This window comes from Ursus americanus, chromosome 23 (assembly GCF_024610735.1).
Source record: "Ursus americanus isolate L20-20 chromosome 23, mUrsAme1.1.p, whole genome shotgun sequence".
NCBI classification, from domain to species: Eukaryota; Metazoa; Chordata; class Mammalia; order Carnivora; family Ursidae; genus Ursus; species Ursus americanus.
This window is the reverse complement of record NC_142149.1, coordinates 7,456,306-7,475,488: the sequence shown is the minus strand read 5'-3', so window position 1 is coordinate 7,475,488 and position 19,183 is coordinate 7,456,306. Positions and strand designations below refer to the sequence as shown.

The window sequence follows — 19,183 nt, the reverse complement described above, 5'->3', positions numbered from 1 at the left end:
AGTCCTGCCCTGCGAGTGGGCACGCACCTGGAGGCACCCCGGAAGAGATGGTTGACGCGGACACCTGGCCCTGGCCCTTGGCGGTCATGGCGGCCACCTCGATGGTGTAGGTGGTGAGGGCGGTGAGGCCCGTGACGCGGTACTCCAGGGTCACGTTGGGCAGGTAGTGGGTCACGCGGGTGTTGGTTCGGTTATATTCCTCCCAGGAGATCCGGTACCCTGGGGAGAGCCCCCAGAGGTGGTGTGAGCTTGGCTGTGACCCAGCACTGGCTTTGGCCCTTCTGCCCTGCTTCTCCCTTCTTCACTAGTCTGGGTAGGGAGCAATGGGGCCGAGGGAGCTGGGAACTCGTGCTGGGGCCCCACGTGTAACTTGGGTGGGATGCCCCGGTTGGGTGGAGACTGTAGGAGGGAGCAAGTCATGATGGCGGCTGCTTGAGGCCTATGGCGGAGGACCTGGGACGTGCTACAGCGCAGAGGGGCTGAGACCCTCCTCGGAGAACTTCCTAAGAATGAGCGGTCTGCTGGGAGGTTCTGGATGGACATCAGTCCACAGGATGGACCGGACGACCCTGCCTCGCCCCCTGGCTCAGGAACACCCACCTGGAACCCTTACCTGTGAGGATGCCATTCTTCTCTCCTGGCTCTTGCCAGCTGACCTTCAGCGAGGTGTCCAGGATTTCACTGAAGCTCAGGTGTCCCACAGGACCAGGCACTGTACCCCAAAAGGGCCCCCGCCCCACCCGGTGCACATTAGAGCCAGACAGAGACCACTGCCTGCAAGACAGCCCACGGGGCTCCAGGGGCACCCTGGGACGGGAGACAAGGCGGGGATCGCCCCGGAGCTGGAGAGCTCAGCCTGGCTCTTGGGTGGGTGGGTGGTGAGGGGCGCAGGGACGGCAGGGGTTGGGTGGTGCCTACCATCCTCATGGGTGCGCACCAGCTGGGGGGTGCTTCGAGGCCCATCGCCGGGAGTGGTGAAGCAAAGCACGGAGGTGAAGTACTCAGTGAACTTCTTCAGGCCAGACACGAAGCCCACATGGATACTGTCTTGAAAGTTGGGCCGGGCAGTCACCATGGTAACCTCCTCTTCCTGCTCTGGCTCCCAGGCAATCAGCTGGGGAGAGGCCAGCAATTCAGGCAGGGCAGCAAGAATGTTCCAGAAGAGGCCGAGCGCTCTCCCACAGGCTGGGCCAACCGACAGAGAGAGTCTAGGAGCCCAGCTCCCTAGGGTCCCTCCTCCCAGGGAAGGGATGACTGTGCAGACGCCCCCAAGCGAGGCGCACCCGTCCTTCTGGGCGTTCCCTTCGGTGTGCTGGTCATTTACCCATCAACTTACTCAGAGCGAGGCACTGGGCTGAGTGCTCCCCATGAGGGGTCTCTCGCCAGGGAGGTTTTTACCAAGATCGGCTGCATAATTTGCAGATTCAGTGCAAAATGAAAATGGAGGGTCCCCTCGTTCAAAAATGTTTTAAGAAATTCAAGGTGACGGCAGCCGAGCATTGAACAGAACAGGGTGGTGGTGGTGGTGGTGGTGGGTCCACTCTGAGCGTGGAGCCCGCCCTGTGGGTGACAGATGAGGGCACAGGCTCAGAGAGGCTCAGCGACTCCCACTATACCACACAGCTAGCCGGGAGCTGAGGGGCTCTGACTCCAACACTGGGGCTCCTATGGCTTTCTCCGTCTGGGCCAGGCAGGGTCTCCCTCAGGGTTTCCCCATAGACCAGCCACTTCCGCTAGTCCTTTCAACTTGTTCCAAGCTGGGATTTCAGTCTGAGACCCGACCTGGAGGTGGGGTGTGGGCGAGAAAAGCCCCGTCTGGAAACGCAGCATGGCTTTTCCGTCTGACTTCCGCTCCGCACACCCCACCTGTAACACACACGCTTCCCGCCTCCCCTGCTCTTCTTGCCTCTTGAACTGTCACCTCACACTCCTGCTTTCTGGGCCCGTCATCTGTCTCCAACAATGACAGCTGGTCTCAGAGAGTTCCTCGTTCATTTGAAGTTGATTAACTAGCAATTAATGGTGAAAAGCAATACTGGATGAGTTCTAATAAGCACGGGTATTCACAGATATAAAACAGTACCATGTTGATGTCTCCTGATTAACTCGCCCCTATAACAATGCTTCATCTTCTCCTTTTCGGGGCTGCATGTTTATAAAGGATGTTTGGAAATTTAATTGGTATTGTGAAAAGATAGCCTATAGCAAGTTAATTAGACACTAATTAGACCCTAAAAATACTAATCAGAAATACTAAGTGGCACTTAATAAGGATGTTAAATATCCTCCTTATTTTGGTTATCTTGTTTCAGAGCAATTAAATTGCCGAACTTCTTTGGAGTAGATTAAGAAACAAGTTTAATGTTTTAATTTAATTTAATTAATGTAAATTTGAATTAATTATGCCAATAGAATTAATTGTTTGGTGTGTTCCCCAGCATGTGCAAAATCTGGGTAAATATTATTTTATTGGGTTTAGGCCAATTATAATCACTACCGTTATTGCAGGAATAAAGGACAAAGAATATCTTTACAGGTGCCTTAAAACAACATCACCAGGAATTAGCTTCAAAAAATGACCCAGAAGGGCACAGGGTGTCGGCCATGTGGTTTTTCTGAATAACGGCTTCATCATTTTCGGGCTCCAGGCCCGAAGCCCAAGAGGGCAGCAGGACTGAGGAGGCTTCAAAATATTTGCTGTGAGCCACTTGTCATCCTCCAGCTGGGTCTGAAGAGGAGGCGTACGGTTAAGAGGCCTCTCCCTCAGGCCAGGAAGACTACAGACTTGCCTTCCGCACCTTCTGTTCCCGGAAAGGAAGTGGGCTCGGGCAGCCCTGGGGTGCATTCTGTGCTCCAGTGAACGCACCGCAGGGCTGCCGTCTGATGAGCTCATACTCTGCACCGGACACTGGGGTATGCCCGTCGCCGAGCAGTCCTGTTGCACCAACACAGTGAGGACTGGACGGGCATCACTGCCCTGTGCGGTTGCCGGAAGGGAACTGAGGACTATAAAGGCTGAGGCCTGGTTGGTGCACATGGGCCTGCCGGGGGATGGCTTCGGATCTGTGAACTCCTGCCCCCCGCCTCCTGAAGACCCTGCATGAAGGCCTCTGCCTCCCGAGGTACGCACAGCTGCGGGGTGAGCATCGGGGTTTCTCTTTGCTGTCTGCATGCCTGTCCTTGTTAGCCAGGCTCAGCACTGATTTACTCTATCAGGCCCTTAGTCTCAGAGCCTAAGCAGACTGGGCCATTCTGAGCATGGCTGGGGGGTGTGGGTAGCAGCACCAGATCTAGGTTCCTGGGCCAGGCAACTCGCCTTGGAAAGCAGAGGGGGGGAAGAAGAACAGAACCCAGCTCTGCTACTTACTGTGTGACCCTGGGAAAGTCACTCAGCCTCTCTGAGCCTCAGGCTATTATCAGTGAGAGCTGCCTTGCTGGCTGCCAGGAGGAGGGGTGAAGTGATATGCCTTTTGTTTCTGGTGGAGGCCACGTGTTATGGGGATGAGAGGGTCACGGGGATGGGTATATATGGCCTGCTAGCTGCTGAAGTTAACAAAAAAGTAGAGGAAATTCTCTCTTTCCTTCTTCTTTTGTCTTTCCCTCTCTCTCTGCCTATCTCTTTGCATGTGCATGGATTCACATAGAACATTCTGGAAGGATATGCAGGACATTAACAACAGTGGTTACCAGGAGTGCGGAGAGTTTCAGGGTTGCCTGGGTGGGACAGAACCGGGCAAATGAGGACCTGGAGTGGGATGGAGGATTTCTGCTACATGTTTATCTTTTTACTTTTGTTGGTTTTTTAATCATGTAACTAGGCTTCCTATTTGAAAAATTAAATTAAAAAAAGTTAAAAAATAATGGAAGGATTTGGCAGTAGTAGAAAAATTATATTTACATTTATCTGTTGATCCAGCAATCTCCTTTCTATGAATCTATTCCAAAGTGAAATGTGAAAAATATGAAAAGATATATGCACAAAGCTATTCACTGCAGGAATGTTTATTATAGTAAAAGGCTGGAAACAACCCAAATGTCATTGCTGGGGAGCTGACTGACCCAACTATGGGAAAGCCACATAATGGGAGTTCAATACAGATGTCAAAAAGGAACCAGGAATCTTTATGCTCCTATGGAGTGATCTCCAGGACATAACAAATAAGGCAAGATGGAGAAAGTGTATAGAGCAGGCTGTCATTTACCGAAGGAGGGGAGGACACACATTTATATATGTTTGCATTTGCTTCTGTTAAAGAGATGAAAGGAAAAACCAAACTAAACAAAAAGAAATCAAACCTACAGGGGAGGGAAAGGACCAGAATTCAGGCTGATTTTCTGTGAATTTACTTTGTAAATTCGTTCCATAATTATAGAACAAAATTAAATTAAAAAATCAATCCCTAAAAATCGAAACAAAATGAAACAAATGAACCTAACGGTGTATTGAGCTGTGGCAAACTCGACACAGAGAGATACTATTTCAAGAGACTTTGTAGCCCAGCCAGGGGAAGTACACCCTTAGCGGGATACACCCCAGGAAAGGAAAGTGCCGTAAATAATCTGACACGATCTTCGGTCATCCCCATGGTGGGATGACTGTTCTGAGACTGTTGTGGGTGTTTTGGGGAAAAAGTAGGCAGGTAATTACGTTGGTGTTGGAGGAACTGGATTTTCAGTAGGGCGAAAAGAGAGACAAAAGACCGGTAAGATGATTAAAGAGTTTATAGCCCTGAAATTGAGTTGGAAGTAACCGTATGTGTGTTATCTGAAAAGAAGGAGGAGGAGGAGAAGGAGAAGCATTTCCGAGCTGTTCATAAACAGAGCCTAGAAATGGCCTTCTCCTAGCATAAGGAGCACCTCCAGTGCCTAGACTGTGGTATCTATCATTCCCGACTGAAAAGAACAAGATTCCCTGAAGACACGGCTGATCCCAGGGACAGCTTGGACCACCCTTTCAGACTGCAAGGAAGCTCTCAGCCTCCCGGGGCCCTGTCAAAAGGACTCAGCAACCAAAGAGGCCAACAACGATGGGTCAATCTGGCATCAACACAAATAATAACAGCCGTCGGTTGAAACATACCAGATGTGTTAAAAATCCTTGAGTACACAAAAATATACCAAGAATAAAACAAAAAGATACCCCCTCCCCCATCCAAACTCATCTGTCACTTTAAAAGATACTAAGGAACAAATTCATTACTCTGAGAATTGGTAAGTGATGGAAAAGGACTAAGCTTTGACCAGGCTTTTCCTAGACGAACTGGAACCTTCTAGGAACCAAAGAGTTGGTAAGGGGGAAATTCTTTTTATTGGAAAATGTTTCAGCTAATATATCAAGGAGAAATTATAATATTTGACCATCCTCATTTTGCAACCCTATTGAAATAACAGATCACACAGGGTGGTCAATGGTCACTGCATGATAGTAAGAGAGCCAGCCAGACTTTATGCCTTCTGATTTCAATGGACAGCACCATCTAGGAAATGACATTGGGGAAAAAACACAAAAGCATCAGACCTGAATCTGATCAAGCCTCTTGTTCTAAGTTCTAATTTACTGAGAATATAGCGTTCAGAGGCATGTGTTAAATGACCCCACAGAGAGGCAATCAGCAAAATCCAGGCTGTGGAAAATTCTATAGGGCAAATGATTAAGTTTCTTGACTAAATAAATCACAAGAAAAAAGAGAGAGAGAAAGGAGAGAGAGAATCTATAGATCAGCTGAGACCTAAAAAATACCCAACGAATCGCAGTTGTGCGGACCTCATTTGGGTCCTTAAGCAAATAAAGCAACGAGTCAAAGAAATGTGAGTGCTGACTGCATCTCCGATGACATCAAGGGGACTGTTGATATTTTTAGGCACGATGATGACAGTGCAGGGACTGTGGTTGTGCTTGAAACAGAGGCTTTATAATACTTCTTGGCAGAAGTGTTTATGGATGAAATGATATGATGGCCTGGGATTTGCTTAACAATATTCCAGGGCAAAGGCAGAGGGTTGGGGAAGAGACAGAACACATTTGGCCACGAGCTGGTGATTGCTGAAGCTGGGAGACATTAGGGTCTTCTAAAGTGATTATCGTGTTCCCTCTACTTTGGTGGATGCTTGAAAATTTTTATCAATTCAAAGGGGTTGGGGCGTCCATTCTCATTGGAGGGAACGCAAAGGCCATGCATTGCTGTTTTCTGTGACGCTAAAGGCCAAAGAAGCAAGAAACAAAATCCCTGCTTGAATCCATTTGTACTTAGGAAAAAAAAAAATCAAGGCATAGTTATTATTTTACAGTTAAATTATAGGACACATTTTTTTTTTAACTTTATCTATCTACCTATTTATTTAGAGAGAGAAAGAGTGCATGAGCAGGGGGAGGGACAGAGGAGAGGAAGAGAGAGAATCCTTTAAGCAGACTCCCTGCTGATCCCATGACCCTGAGATCATGACCTGAGCTGAAATCAAGAGTTGCACGCTTAACTAACAGAGCCACCCAGGGGCCCCTGATGCATTTTCTTTTTAATGTAAGAACAGGTGTAGGCTCTGAAGTTTGAATCTGAGCTTTGCAGTTACTCTGACTTTGAACAAGTTACTTGCCTCCCATGCCTCAGTTTCCTCCTCTGTAAAATAGGATGAGAGTAAAAGACTTCCTTCTTCTGAGAGAAGAATGTGAGTCAAGCCTCAGCATCCTGCCGGGCTTGCAGCGAGCGCCCTGCCAAGTGTGAAAGTGCCCTCCTGCGCTCAAAATATCTGGGCAGTTCATTCCCGCGGATTTTTCTAAGGGACCAGCCACTGGTGCTGGGCACCAGGCAGACCTGGAAATCAGGCGGGCTTCTGCAGCCTCCTCCTGGTCCGTCTGGGTCGTTGCCTTGATGGTTCTAGCCACTTGGCCCGCCAGAAGCCGTCTGCCTTAGACATTTGCAGCCCAGCCCCATCCTCCCCACCCCCAATTTGTGAAAGAAAACTTAGAATTGGCAGCAAGAAGCTAATTGTTCCCAGCTCAGCTCCTCTGCTTCTCAGCACTAAGCGAGACTCCTTCCCTCCCCTGCCTCCCCCCAGAGTCCCAATTAGGAGGCTTTTCTGGCCAGCCAGCCAGCCAGCGTTCAGCTGCAGCCCCCTGCCCCAGGACAGCCCTGCTTGGCCCTGGCGCCCTGCCTTCCTGGGAGCAAGGGGGCTGTAGTACGGCCGTACCCGGCTCTAGACCATCCCCCCTTTATTTGCGACACCAGCAGAAAGTTCTCTTAGTGATTTAATCTCAGTCCCTTTCTGCTCAAGCCACCCCCTTCTCGCAGGAATAACGGCTAAGGCTGCGAGTCCTAGAAATCATCTTGGTTGTGTCCCGCACGTGCACACATAGAACAGAGCAAGTGCAGGAGCCTTCTGGAAGTGTCGGCGGTCATCACCAGGTCACCAGATCCCTGGGCTCAAAGCCAAAGCCTGTGCTTTTTCTTCACGGCCCGCTTCCCAGTGGCACACCCCCCAAATGCACTGTCTCTTCTCCCACATCTGGAGGGGGCCGACCGCATCCTCCCACCTGCCCCAAGCTGCACACCCCGCGTGTGCTGTACAATCTGTCTTCTGTTCTCTTAGGGGGGGGAGCAGAGACCCAGGCGTGGGAGCAAGGTCTGGGATCTCGGAGGGGATGGCTGAGAAGCCCTAACTTGTAGCGCCGTTACAATGACAACAGATTTACCACTGCCGCCCCCCACCCCCCGTTACCAATACCAGCAGTACTGAATGACACCTACGACCATTACTGCTATGATAGTTGTCATGGGCTGACCTGTGTTCCCCCCAAATTCATGCGTTGAAGTCCTAGCCCCCGCGGCCTCAGGATGTGACTGTATTTGGAGAGAGGGTCTTTAAAGAGGCAGTGAAGTTAAAATGAGGTCAGTAAGGTGGGCCATAGTCCAGCATGACTGGCGTCCTTACAAGAAGAGATTGGGACGCACGAAGAGGAGGGACCACGTGTGGGCACAGGGAGAAGGGGGCACTTGCGTGCCAAGGACGGAGGCCTCAGAGGGGACCAGCCCTGCCCAAACCTGGATCTCAGACTTCCAGCCTCCAGAAGTGGGAGGAAAGAGATTCTTGTTCCGCCCAGACCGTGGCCCCTGGTTAGGGCCGCCGATCGGACGAACACATCTCTACTGTCACTACGATCACCTGCACTCACATGTGTGTCACTGTGCTCCACGAATTACGAATGTTACCTCATTTGATCCACACGCAACCCTAAGGAGTAGGTGTTATTACCATCCTCACTCGCAAATGAGGGAAGGGGAGTTTATTTGGTTCCCCGGCAGCTAGAACGGTGCACACAGGAGCGCTCGATAAACATTTATCGAAGGAGCCAGGCTCAGACAGATTGCAGGATGTGTCCAGGGAGCCAGCGAGAGGCAGAGCCAGAGCCAGGATTCTAACCCACACCTGTCAGGGTCCCAGTCCCGTGCCCTTAACCACACTCTCTGTGGGGTCGAGTACAGCCCAACGACACGTGTGTTCTAACAGAGCCACAGCTTAGCAGGAAGAAGTGGATTCTGGATTTTTCTGAGGCCATGGCTGTGCCCAGTTGTTCCTGAGCCCAAAACAAATCCGATTTTGCTTATGACCCAGTCTCCCCAAGAAAGGTCCTCTGCACCTTGTCACAGGCTGGGCGGTGTCCAGACCCCCCTCCCCCAGCCTGGAAGGGGCCAGAAAGAGAGCCCGCACACGCTTCACCTTGATCACGTGTCCTCTGCTTGGCTTGAACCAATGATTTCAGAAGCACAGGGGTTCCCTCACCTGCTCCCCGCTCCTCGGCTTACGGCCTCCCTCACAGAATCCCCAGCCTTCCTCTTGGCACAGGGAGAGGCCTCACGTACCTTGTAGCCCTGGTTGATGCCATTGATGAACTGGGGGCTGGGGGCATTCCAGGTGAAGCGGATGGTCGTGGAGTTGGTGGCTTCGGCGTGCACGTTGCCAGGAGGGACGGTGGGGACTGGAGGAGAGCAGAGGGATGGGGTGGGGGGTGGTGCAGGGGGCAGAGTCAGTCTTGCCCAGTTAAGTAGAGAAAACACAGGGATGGGGTCTGCAGACCCTGCTTTGCCCCACCCCCTCCCCCCTTTGCTTTGTGGACTCGAGGCCCCCTCTTTCTCTCCGTTAGTTTGGGTTTAATAACACTTGCCTGACCCATCTCACAGGGTACCAATAAACAGAAGCGATGGAGGGGAACGTGCTTGGGGGAGGTTGTTACGTACAACGCTCGACGTGAGCCCTTTCACGATCCAGGTAACACGGACTCCGCAGAAGGTCCCTGTACCCCTGAAGCTTCTGCCTTCATCATGCACCCCCACAACTCCTCTGCCCCTCAGTACCCTCTCATCCTACGGGGTGGCCAGGCACAGCGGGCAACAGCTCAGGACTCGGGGAAACAGGTGCCGTGGCCGAGGCAGGACTGGACAGGTGCGGGACTGGACAGGTGCAGGACCGACAGGCGCAGGCCAGGGAGGGAGAAAGAGAAGCACCAGCTCCCCGCGGTCACGATCCCCACCCACCTCCCTGCAGAGTCCACTCGGTGACTTTGCTACTGTAGACACCCAGCCCGGCGCTGTTGTAGGCGGCCACCTCGATCTCGTAGTTGGTCCAGATGATGAGGTCCTCCAGGAGCAGGTTGTTGACGTCAGCGTCCGTGATGTTCTTAAACTGGTACCCGACGGGCAGCCCAGCCAGGCAGTACCTGGGGGGAGGAAGGCAGGATGCAGCGGGACGGCACACTGGAGTCAGCCTGCTGGGTGCGGGCCCAGGAAACCGCGTGTGATGGTGCGAATGTTCCACACCCGTGCCGCATGGCCACTCGCACGCATGGCCGCTGAGCACTTGAACTGAGGTTGGTGCAGCTGGGAACGTGTACTTTTATTTATCTTAAATTAAAGAACCACAGGTGACCAACGGCTACCTCCCCGTACAGCACAGGTCTAGAGGACTGTCTGTTCTTTTTGATGGGGTTGGACATTGGAGAGCTTAGCTGACCACGGACGCTAAGAGTTTCTGGGCAGATGACGTTGGTCTCACCTTGGAGGGGTCCTTGATGGAGAGCCACGTCCCAGGGTTGGGCTCATGTTCTTTGTCCCTCCAAAGGAGTGGCTCCCTCCTTTGACAGTGACTCACTTTAGTGGGAGAAAAACCTTGAGCTACGCACTCTACACGTGGTAATACACAAGTGGGATCTGTATGGGCAAAATCTGGGGGGATGGGCAGCTCATAGGAGAACCACAATGCTTGCGTTATTGGAAAATTAGAGGCCCCAGATGATTTTAATGTGTTACAAGACCCCATAGCGGCGGTTCTCAGAGTCTTCCCATGCCTCAGAAATACTCAGAAGGCTTGCTGAAACACAGGTTGCTGGGTCCACCCCAAAGTTTCCCATGATCAGGGGTAGGACCTGAGAGTGTGCATTCAAATGGAGGCCGCTGCTGGTCTAGGGACCACCCTTTGAGGACCACTCCCCATTAGCGTTCACCGAAAACCCACAACAAAATTAATGGATCACGAAGCAAAGTCAACAACAACTCCTTCCGGATCTGGGGCATCCCAGTGCTGGGAGAGCGAACACATACGGGCAAAGAAACGTGCATTTTGCAGCCAGCCAGAATTCCGAATATCGATGGACGCTCAGTAGCTTCCATTTTATGCTAATTTGAATTTACGACACCAAATTAGTAGCACTTCATAACGGAGTTTGAGGTTACCAGGGAAGTACCCTCGGTCAAGTATAGACATGAAAGTCTTCATAACTGGGCCTCATTTTGTAGTAAGGACGAAAGGAGGTCCACTGTTTGACCAGTCCTTGGCGCAGTAGTTGGCTTCAGATGGAGTGCTCTTGGTTTTCCGGGTGGTTGGACCCTCGGAGAGTTACCTGTCTCCCTGTGCCCTATTCGTGGAGCCCTGACATGTGGCCGACCTGCCCATCCACACAGCCTTGAGGACATCACACCGTGCCTCCTCTTTCAAGCATTCCCATTAGTTCCCAAGGCTCTGCCTTCTGGAAGTTCCTCTCTATGTCTAACCTGAGTCCTTCCTACCAGAGCAAAGTCATTTCTTGTAGCTTGGTCCTTGTGAGATGGAGAAGGACCTACCGTGACTTGGCTGTTTTCTGATCTACTCCCGACGCTCCCTTTAGGTCAGGGCTGCCCTTCTTTCCCGGGGGGAGGGGAGGGGACACCTACCTGATGATGTAGCCTTTGAGAAGGCCATTCTGGTGGCTCTCGGGAGGTGGCTGCCACTGGATCATGATGGACTGATTGGTCCGGCCGCTGGCGATGACATTCTGTGGAGGGGCTGTGGGGGGCTCCTCGGGGAGGGAGACCCTGGACATGAAAACATAAGAGTGGGTGGACCTTTCCACTCTTCGTCTCGAGGGCAAATACAGGAGTCTAATGGGATACAAGGAGGCTGCTCTGTTCCCAGAGTACTCTGCACAGCTGCTGTGTGCTTTTGGGCAAGTCACTTAACCTCTCTGAACTTGTTCCTTTATCTTTTAAAGGAGTATAATAAAGCTCCACTTGCCTGCTTTCTAAGACTGGTTGGGGCTCAAAGGACACCATGTATGGATGAATTCTTTTTTTTTTTTTTTAAAGATTTTATTTATTTATTTGACAGAGACAGAGACAGCCAGCGAGAGAGGGAACACAAGCAGGGGGAGTGGGAGAGAAAGAAGAGGCTCACAGCAGAGGAGCCTGATGTGGGGCTCGATCCCATAACGCCGGGATCACGCCCTGAGCCGAAGGCAGACGCTTAACCGCTGTGCCACCCAGGCGCCCCTGGATGAATTCTTTTAACATACCGCAAAGCCCCAGATGTGTATGTCGTCTGTGCAGCTGAGGGACATGCCTCAGTTTCCTGGATGTCAGAGAAGTTGCTATGGGGGCTGATGACGTCCTGAGTCCTCAGGTATTTCAGAAGCAGGAGTGTTAATAGTCACTTCCCACTTGTAGGCTGGTGGTGCCATGTGACGAGGCTTCCTTTTCTGCCCAGCTGAGACCCGGGGTGGAGCAGGGCAGGCCGGGTAAGGCTGGGCAGGCACGTTGGGCGGGGGGGAGGGGCAGGGGGCGTGCATCACCCGCTTCCAGAAGCGAGCATCCCTGCATTTCTTTCTCTGGCCTTGCTAGGGGACGCGGTGTTCCATTCCGGTGTATTGTTTGCCTAACTGACATGCATCCATTAGAACCAGAAGTTAATTATTTTTGATGGATGTCTCTCCCTTTCAGTTTATTTTTATGTTTTTGCTTTCTGACGGATAGCTTTCAAAATGTACTGCGCACTCCCATGTCTTTGTAAAGCCGGTGAGCGAGGGGGATTTAACCTTTTTCTTTGTGACTCGGGGCTATTAGTGTGAAGATTCATCAGGAAGATGAATCGGGGCTTGAAGTGAAGCCCAAAGACCTGGAGAAAGTGGAGGGGGTTTCCCTATACTTGGAGGCTTTCGGTTGTTGGGATTTTGTAGTTCTGAAGGGCTGGGGCCACGTCCACTCTGTTCCCTGCACCCCTGCTTGTCCACCCACGACCTGGCACATAGTAGGCGTTCGACAAACAGCAAGGGAACAAATCCTGTTGTTGCCCTCCCTGCCGCCTCACTTTCCTGTTCGGGTGTCATGACCCCTGTGGCATTCCCCCTCGTGAGAGCCGAACGACTCAAGCTCACTGGAACTGTGGCAGAACCAAATGTTCGATTTAAGCCAGAGGTCTGCATACACACACCTAAGAGAATCTTTTAAAGAGCCAAGTACATTCTTGGTTCCTTTGTAAAAATATCAGTTGACTATATATGTGAGTGTTTATTTCTGGGCTCTCTATTCTGTTCCATTGGTCTAAGTGTCTATTTTTATGCCAGGATCATGCTGTTTTGATTACTACGGCTTTCGAGTATAGTGTGAAATCACGAACTGCGATGCCTCCAGCCCCGCTCTTTCTCAGGAGTGCTTTGGCTACTCAAGGTCTTTTGGGGCTCTGTACACATTTAAGGATTTTTTTCCCCTAAATCTGTGAAAAATGCCATTGGGATTTTCACGGAGATTACACTGAATTTACACATGGCTTTGGGTTAACACGGACATTTTAATAATAGTAATTCTTCTCAGTGGGGAAAGGACAGTCTCTCCAATACCTGATGCTGGGAAAACTGGACAGCCACATGCAGAAGAATGAAACTGGACCCCTATCTTACACCACTCACAAAAATGAACTCAAAATGGATTAAAGACTAAAACGTAGGACCCTAAAGCATAAAACTCCTAGAAGAAAACATAAGGAAAAGCTCTTTGATGTTGGTCTAGGCAGTGATTTCCTGGATATGACACCAAAAGCACAAGGACCAAAAGCAAAAATAAGTAAGTGGGACCACAGCAAACTGAAAAGCTCCTGCAGAGCAGAAGAAACACTCCTCAAAACGGAAAGCCAACACATGGAATGGGGAAAACACCTGCGAACCCCGTATCTGGTAAGGGACTAATATTCAAAATATATAAAGAACACATACAACCCAATAGCAAAAAAAGAAAAACAACCCAATTTAAAAATGGGCAGAAGCTCTGCAACGGCATTTTTCCCGTGAAAACACACAGATGACCAACAGGCGTGTGCAAAGATGCTCAGCATGACTCGTCATCAGGGAAAGGCAAATGAAAGCCACGATGAGATATCCCCTCACACCTGTTCGAGTGGCCATCATCAAAAAGACAAGAGATAACAGATGTTGGTGAGGATGTGGAGAGAAGGAACCCCAGGGCACTGGGGGTGGGCATGCAAACTGGTGTAGCCACTGTGGAAAATAGTACGGCGGTCCCACAGAAAATTAAAAATAGAACTACCGTAGGATCCAGCTATCCCATTTCCGGGTATTTATCCATCCAAAGGAAATGAAAACAGGATCTTGAAGAGATATCTCCACCCCCATGTTCACTGCAGCATTAGTCACAGCAGCCAAGACATGGAAACACCCGGAGTCTCTGTCCATGGATGAGTGGATTGGGAAGACGTGGTCTATGTATACAGTGGAATGGTATTCAGCCACGAGAAGAAGGAAATCCTGCCATTTGTGACAACATGGATGGACCTTGAGGGCATGATGCTAAGTGACATAAAGTCAGATGGAGAAAGATAAGTCCTGTATGATTTCAGTTATACGTGAAATCTAAAAAAAACGGACTTAAGAGAACCAGACAGGAGAGTGGTAGTTACTGAGGGCCAGCGGGTGGGGGAAATGGGGAGATACTGGTTGAGGGCACAAATGTTCAGGAATAAGATTAGTAAGTTCGGGAATCTGAATAGAGCACGGTGATTGTAGCTAATAATACTGCATCATATACTTAAAAGTTGCTCAGAAAATAGACCTTAAATGTTCTCACCACAGAAAAGAAATGGTAATTTTATTTTACCAACACTGCGGCGGTAATCCTATTGCACTAAGTGTATCAAAGCACGTTCTCCACCTTAAATTCGCACCATGTTATGCGTTAATTGTATCTCAATAAATCTGAAAGAAGAAGAAACCTAAAAGGGGAAAGAGGAGCACACAGCTTGGGTGCATGGGATTTGCGCTGCTGTCACTCTGACCTTTCATCCTACAGGGCTGAGGTGGCCAGAATGGCCTCCTACATAAGTGGGTCTTACCGGGTGATGTTTGAAAATGGATGACCCTCTGTTATCACTTAATTTTTCATTATTTTGTAAAATCTTTGTTGAACGCTTAACAGGACCTGACATCGTGCAAGTCACTGCATACAGAGACCCGTGTGGGTCCCGTGGCACACTTACACCTCGGGTCCACGTGACAGTGATGGCGCCTGTGAGGAGCTAGACCGGAAATGAGGTAGTCTTTGAACGTGCCTGGCTCCCAGGGAGAGGGACCACTAACCCTGGTGGGTGCTTGTCCCACAACAGGCACTGCTCACAGTGCCTCCCGTGTCACCTCCTGTCATCCTTGCGGCGTCCCTGTGAGGAGGAGTGAGTAACGCTGCCCCATTCTACAGATGCAGACACGGAAGCCCACAGGGCCAGGGAGGTGGTGGCCAGGGTCTGCGCACAGCCAGCCCCACGCTGCCACATGGGACTCAGCCCCTCCCTCTGATGGAGTCACCCACACCCCTTCTGGAAGAACACCTGCTCCCCTCACCTCTCCGTGTCCTTGCTGAACTGTCCCTTCCCCACGTCGTTGACTGCACAAAGGCGGAACTGGTAGGAGCGCGCGGGCACCAAGCCCTTGACCATCACTGACGTAGCCTCAGGGTCCACACTGGCCAGGAGCACGGTCCAGGGGGCATCTACGAGGACAGAGGGTAGAGGCGGAGGTGGACATCCTGGGAGGCCACGCGCCTTGCCCCCATTCCAGCAGGGGCCCAGCCCAGTTTGGGCCAGCAGAGGACAGCCTCCCCCACTCGGTCCATGAGAGGCTGGTCACATCATTTTTCTGGGTCCCCTTAGTCCAACTGTCCCAGGCGGCTGCAGCGCCCTGGGGAGGAAGCAAGGGCTCACAGGAACTGAGATGCACGTGTCTTTCCTAGCTTTTATTTTTTTCCCCTCAAATTGATGAGCTCCAGGCAAACTGTATTTAAAACACCATTCAAACAAGGCCTGCTAATTTTGGAGTTCACAGCTTGGGGTCTCGGAGGATAAAAAGCAAAAAATCGCCACCGCTGGGAGGCTCTGGAGTGGCAGGTCCCTGAGCCCCGCCCCTCACACGTGCCATCGTGTGCAACTGTCACAATGACCGGGGCGGGGGGACACATGCCAATGCTCATTTCGCAGGGAAGCTGGGGTTTCCAGAAGGTTTGCTCAAATGCACGAAACTGGGAAGCCGGGGAGCTGGAGCCTGGCCCCGGGCCGACTCCCAGAGTCTGTGCTCCCAGCTGGCTGGGGCGGGGAGGCTTACTGTTCTCCGACATCTCCAGGACGTAGCGGAGCAGGGGGCTGTTGCCATCGAAGGGCTTGGCCCACGTCAGGTTGATGGCCCGCCTCTCCGCGGTGCTGAGGGTCGCCACGGGGTGCTCGGGGGCGTGAGGCAGCTGCCTGGAGGAGAGAGATGCGGTGGGGCCACCTGTGAGGCCTGGGGTCAGGGACACACAGGTACCCAGGGCTCAGACGGAACGTCACGGTACCTTGTGCTCAGCCATACAGCTCGGCCTTCGGGCCATCTACCTGGAGGCTCTTCTCTCTGGCTTGGGGGCCCCCTGTCCAAAGCCATACCCAGACTCCCCTGATCTTAACAGAGGGCTTAACTGAGCTGGGGGGAAGGCCCTGGAGGAGGCTTGGGTGTGTTCCCAGAGGGGAGCAGACCCAGGTCACACGTGGCCCCGGGCATCTGCCAACAGAAGCCTCCCATTGCTGCCTGTACCCCCTTTGCTGGGGGGGGGTGCCCTCACCTGACACGCAGGTGGGCACTGCGAGAGTCATTGCCTCCGGCGGACAGCACCCGACAGGTGTACGTGCCGATGTCCCCCGACCACGTCTGCGAGATGTGCAGGGAGCCGTTTTTGTCAAGACGGATGCGGGGGTTGTTCTCGGTGCCCAGGGCGGCCCCATCCTTCTCCCAGACGTACCTAAGGGTAAGCAGCAGTCAGTAAAGAGAGTTCGGGAAGCAGGGGGCGCTGCTGGATCTGGAAGAGAGCCCAGAGGTGGCAGGGCACTCCCCAGGAGACACGGGCCGCCAGGGCTGATCCTGGGCGGCAGCATGGCAGGGGGGGCACCCACGCAGCCCTCCGTCCCTGTCGCAGGGTGCTCTGTCCAGGAGGGTTAGCGCACGAAGCCATTATATCTCCACTTCAGGTCTAGGTCAGAGCCGTGTTGCTTTTGGCCAGAGGCCACGGCCAAGCAGCCAGCACGAAAGAGCCGGCGAAAGGTAATCTTCCGAAGAGGTTAAAAGATTACAGCTGGAAAAAGAATGAAAGTTTCCGCACAGACTACATTTTGGAATTAGTTTTATGAGGGGAATCATGAGATCAATGCATCACTGTGCCAAATTGACTTTAGTGTCCAAAAAATCACTTTAGCTTCGGTCAGTCAGTACAAAGGGGGACTTGAGAAATTACACACATGCCCGTGCCTGACAATAAGACATATCTCCTCTGGAATGATCCTGGAGGAAATACAACTATTACTGTCACCCACGTCACGTGGGGTGCCAGCTCCGGGGAGCACGCCATGCTGATGCCCCCTGCCCCAGGCAAGGTCAGCCAGGGCGCCGGGAGCCAGGGCAGGGAGCAGGACAGGGGCCGAGCGGCTTTGCACACGACCCGTCCCTCGCTCAGCTGGGGACTGTGTGGCCTGAGCCACGAGGTGTTAGAACTATTTGTGTCAGAGAATCTAAGACTGTTAGGGAGGATGGGCCTGTAATATTTTTAAGCTAAGTTAAAAAAAAAATCAGAAAATTGCAACTACAAATAGGAAAAAAAAAATGTAGGGCAAGAGAACTGAAAAGCTTTCCCATCATGGGTAACCAGGAGTACCATCTGAACATCTCCCTTCCAGACTTTTCTCCCCTGCTCCAAGGGGCATCGTACCACACTGCTGCTCTGTTCTGGATTCAGACTCCCTGGCCCAGTGCTGCCTTGGCCACTTAGCAACTTCGTGATCCTGGGTATGTTTGTTTAGCCTCCCTGTGCCTTTGTTTCCTCATTTGTGGTACAAGGAAAACTAAGACCACGCACCTGCTAGGGTTGCTCTAAGGATCGTGTGAGTTCATATAAAATGCTTCCGGTAGAAGTTAGTCATCATTTTGTACTGCGACTGTTCCAGCACATGGAGGTAAACAACGGCCATCCGTCCTGATTCAAAGCTGCTCTTCCCACCCAACAAAGTATCATCAACTCCTTGTAATGGGACGCTTCCACGCCCTGGTTTTTATCGGCTCACAGTGCGTCACATACCGTCGCTCTGGGACTGCTCCCGCCAGGCTGGGCGGCCGGGGCAGCTCCTTGTTTTCTGATATTATAGTTAATGCTGCGAGGAACATCCTTGCAGCATATTTTCATACATTCTAAATCATTTCCTCGAGGATAAATTCTCAGCGGTGAAATTGCTGAGTTAAATTTTAAGCCTTTTTATATACATTTACAAATTGTCAGAAGTAATCACCTTCAATTCATCTTCGTAGCTAGAAAACAATCATCTTTGCCAGCGCGGATGGCATGCGTAGAATTCTACTTAAAAGCAAATCTAGGTGCAGAGAGCAATTCCTGCTTAAGAAACAGCCCACGGCAAGCAGACGTTCTTTGTCCCAGGACGTGGTGTTTGAGGAAGGGTGTATCACCACCTGTGGAGCCTTTGCACCCAAACAGCTAAGCCTGAATCTAACCAGCCAGTTACTTGAATCTAATCAGAAATACAAGGGATAGAAGAACAAGCGTACGGCACCAGAAAAAGTAGCTAGCCAAACCCAGGATGTGAGGTCTTCTACAGTAGGGGGTCAGCAAACTGCGGCCCCCTGTTTGTTTGTGTAAATAAAGTTTTATTGGAACACAGACATGCCCATTTGCTTGCACACTGCTTGTGACTGCTTTTGCATAGCACAGCAGACTTGGAGAGCTGTGACAAAAGCTATCTAGCCCCCAAAGCCTAAAATATTTACTCTGTCCCTTTATAAAAAGAGTTAGCTGGATCGCTGTCCTATAGAACCTGGTTTCTCCCACTAATTAATCGCAGGTAAATGAAGCAGCAATGAAACCAAAAATGAAAAGGAGGGGGAGGGGACTGTGTAGAACTAAGGAGACACACCAACCAAATGCCACGTGTGGACCTTGTTTGGGCTCTGAGTTAAACCAACTAACTTTTTTTTTTTTTTTTAAAGATTTTATTTATTTATTCAACAGAGATAGAGGCAGCCAGCGAGAGAGGGAACACAGGCAGGGGGAGTGGGAGAGGAAGAAGCAGGCTCATAGCAGAGGAGCCTGATGTGGGGCTCGATCCCACAACGCCGGGATCACGCCCTGAGCCGAAGGCAGACGCTTAACCGCTGTGCCACCCAGGCGCCCCAAACCAACTAACTTTTAAAAGGACATCTTTCAGACAATCGGGGATGCTGTGATATGGTATTAGCAGACACCACGGGATGGCTCATTGTGCTCCGTGCGACAGGGACATGGTTGTTACGCTTAAAGAAAAGTCCTTTTAAGTAAGAAATGCACATTGACATATTTGAAGGTGAAATGACACGCTTGAG

The 19,183-nt window shown here is 51.3% G+C and overlaps 1 protein-coding gene across 3 annotated transcripts in view; it reads right to left on the bottom strand.

Moving 5' to 3' along the window:
• SDK2 (sidekick cell adhesion molecule 2) overlaps window positions 1-19,183 on the bottom strand; it is a 258,779-nt gene that overhangs the window by 52,686 nt on the left and 186,910 nt on the right. For all 3 annotated transcript variants that reach the window (XM_087854153.1, XM_087854152.1, XM_045814625.2), the window contains exons 13-21: window positions 16,389-16,565; window positions 15,899-16,035; window positions 15,143-15,290; window positions 11,199-11,339; window positions 9,528-9,709; window positions 8,856-8,971; window positions 919-1,114; window positions 614-712; window positions 28-219 (exon numbers count right to left, since the gene is read on the bottom strand). In XM_087854153.1, the coding sequence (XP_087710279.1) occupies window positions 28-219; window positions 614-712; window positions 919-1,114; window positions 8,856-8,971; window positions 9,528-9,709; window positions 11,199-11,339; window positions 15,143-15,290; window positions 15,899-16,035; window positions 16,389-16,565 (1,388 nt within the window). The remainder of the gene's footprint in view (window positions 1-27; window positions 220-613; window positions 713-918; window positions 1,115-8,855; window positions 8,972-9,527; window positions 9,710-11,198; window positions 11,340-15,142; window positions 15,291-15,898; window positions 16,036-16,388; window positions 16,566-19,183) is intronic.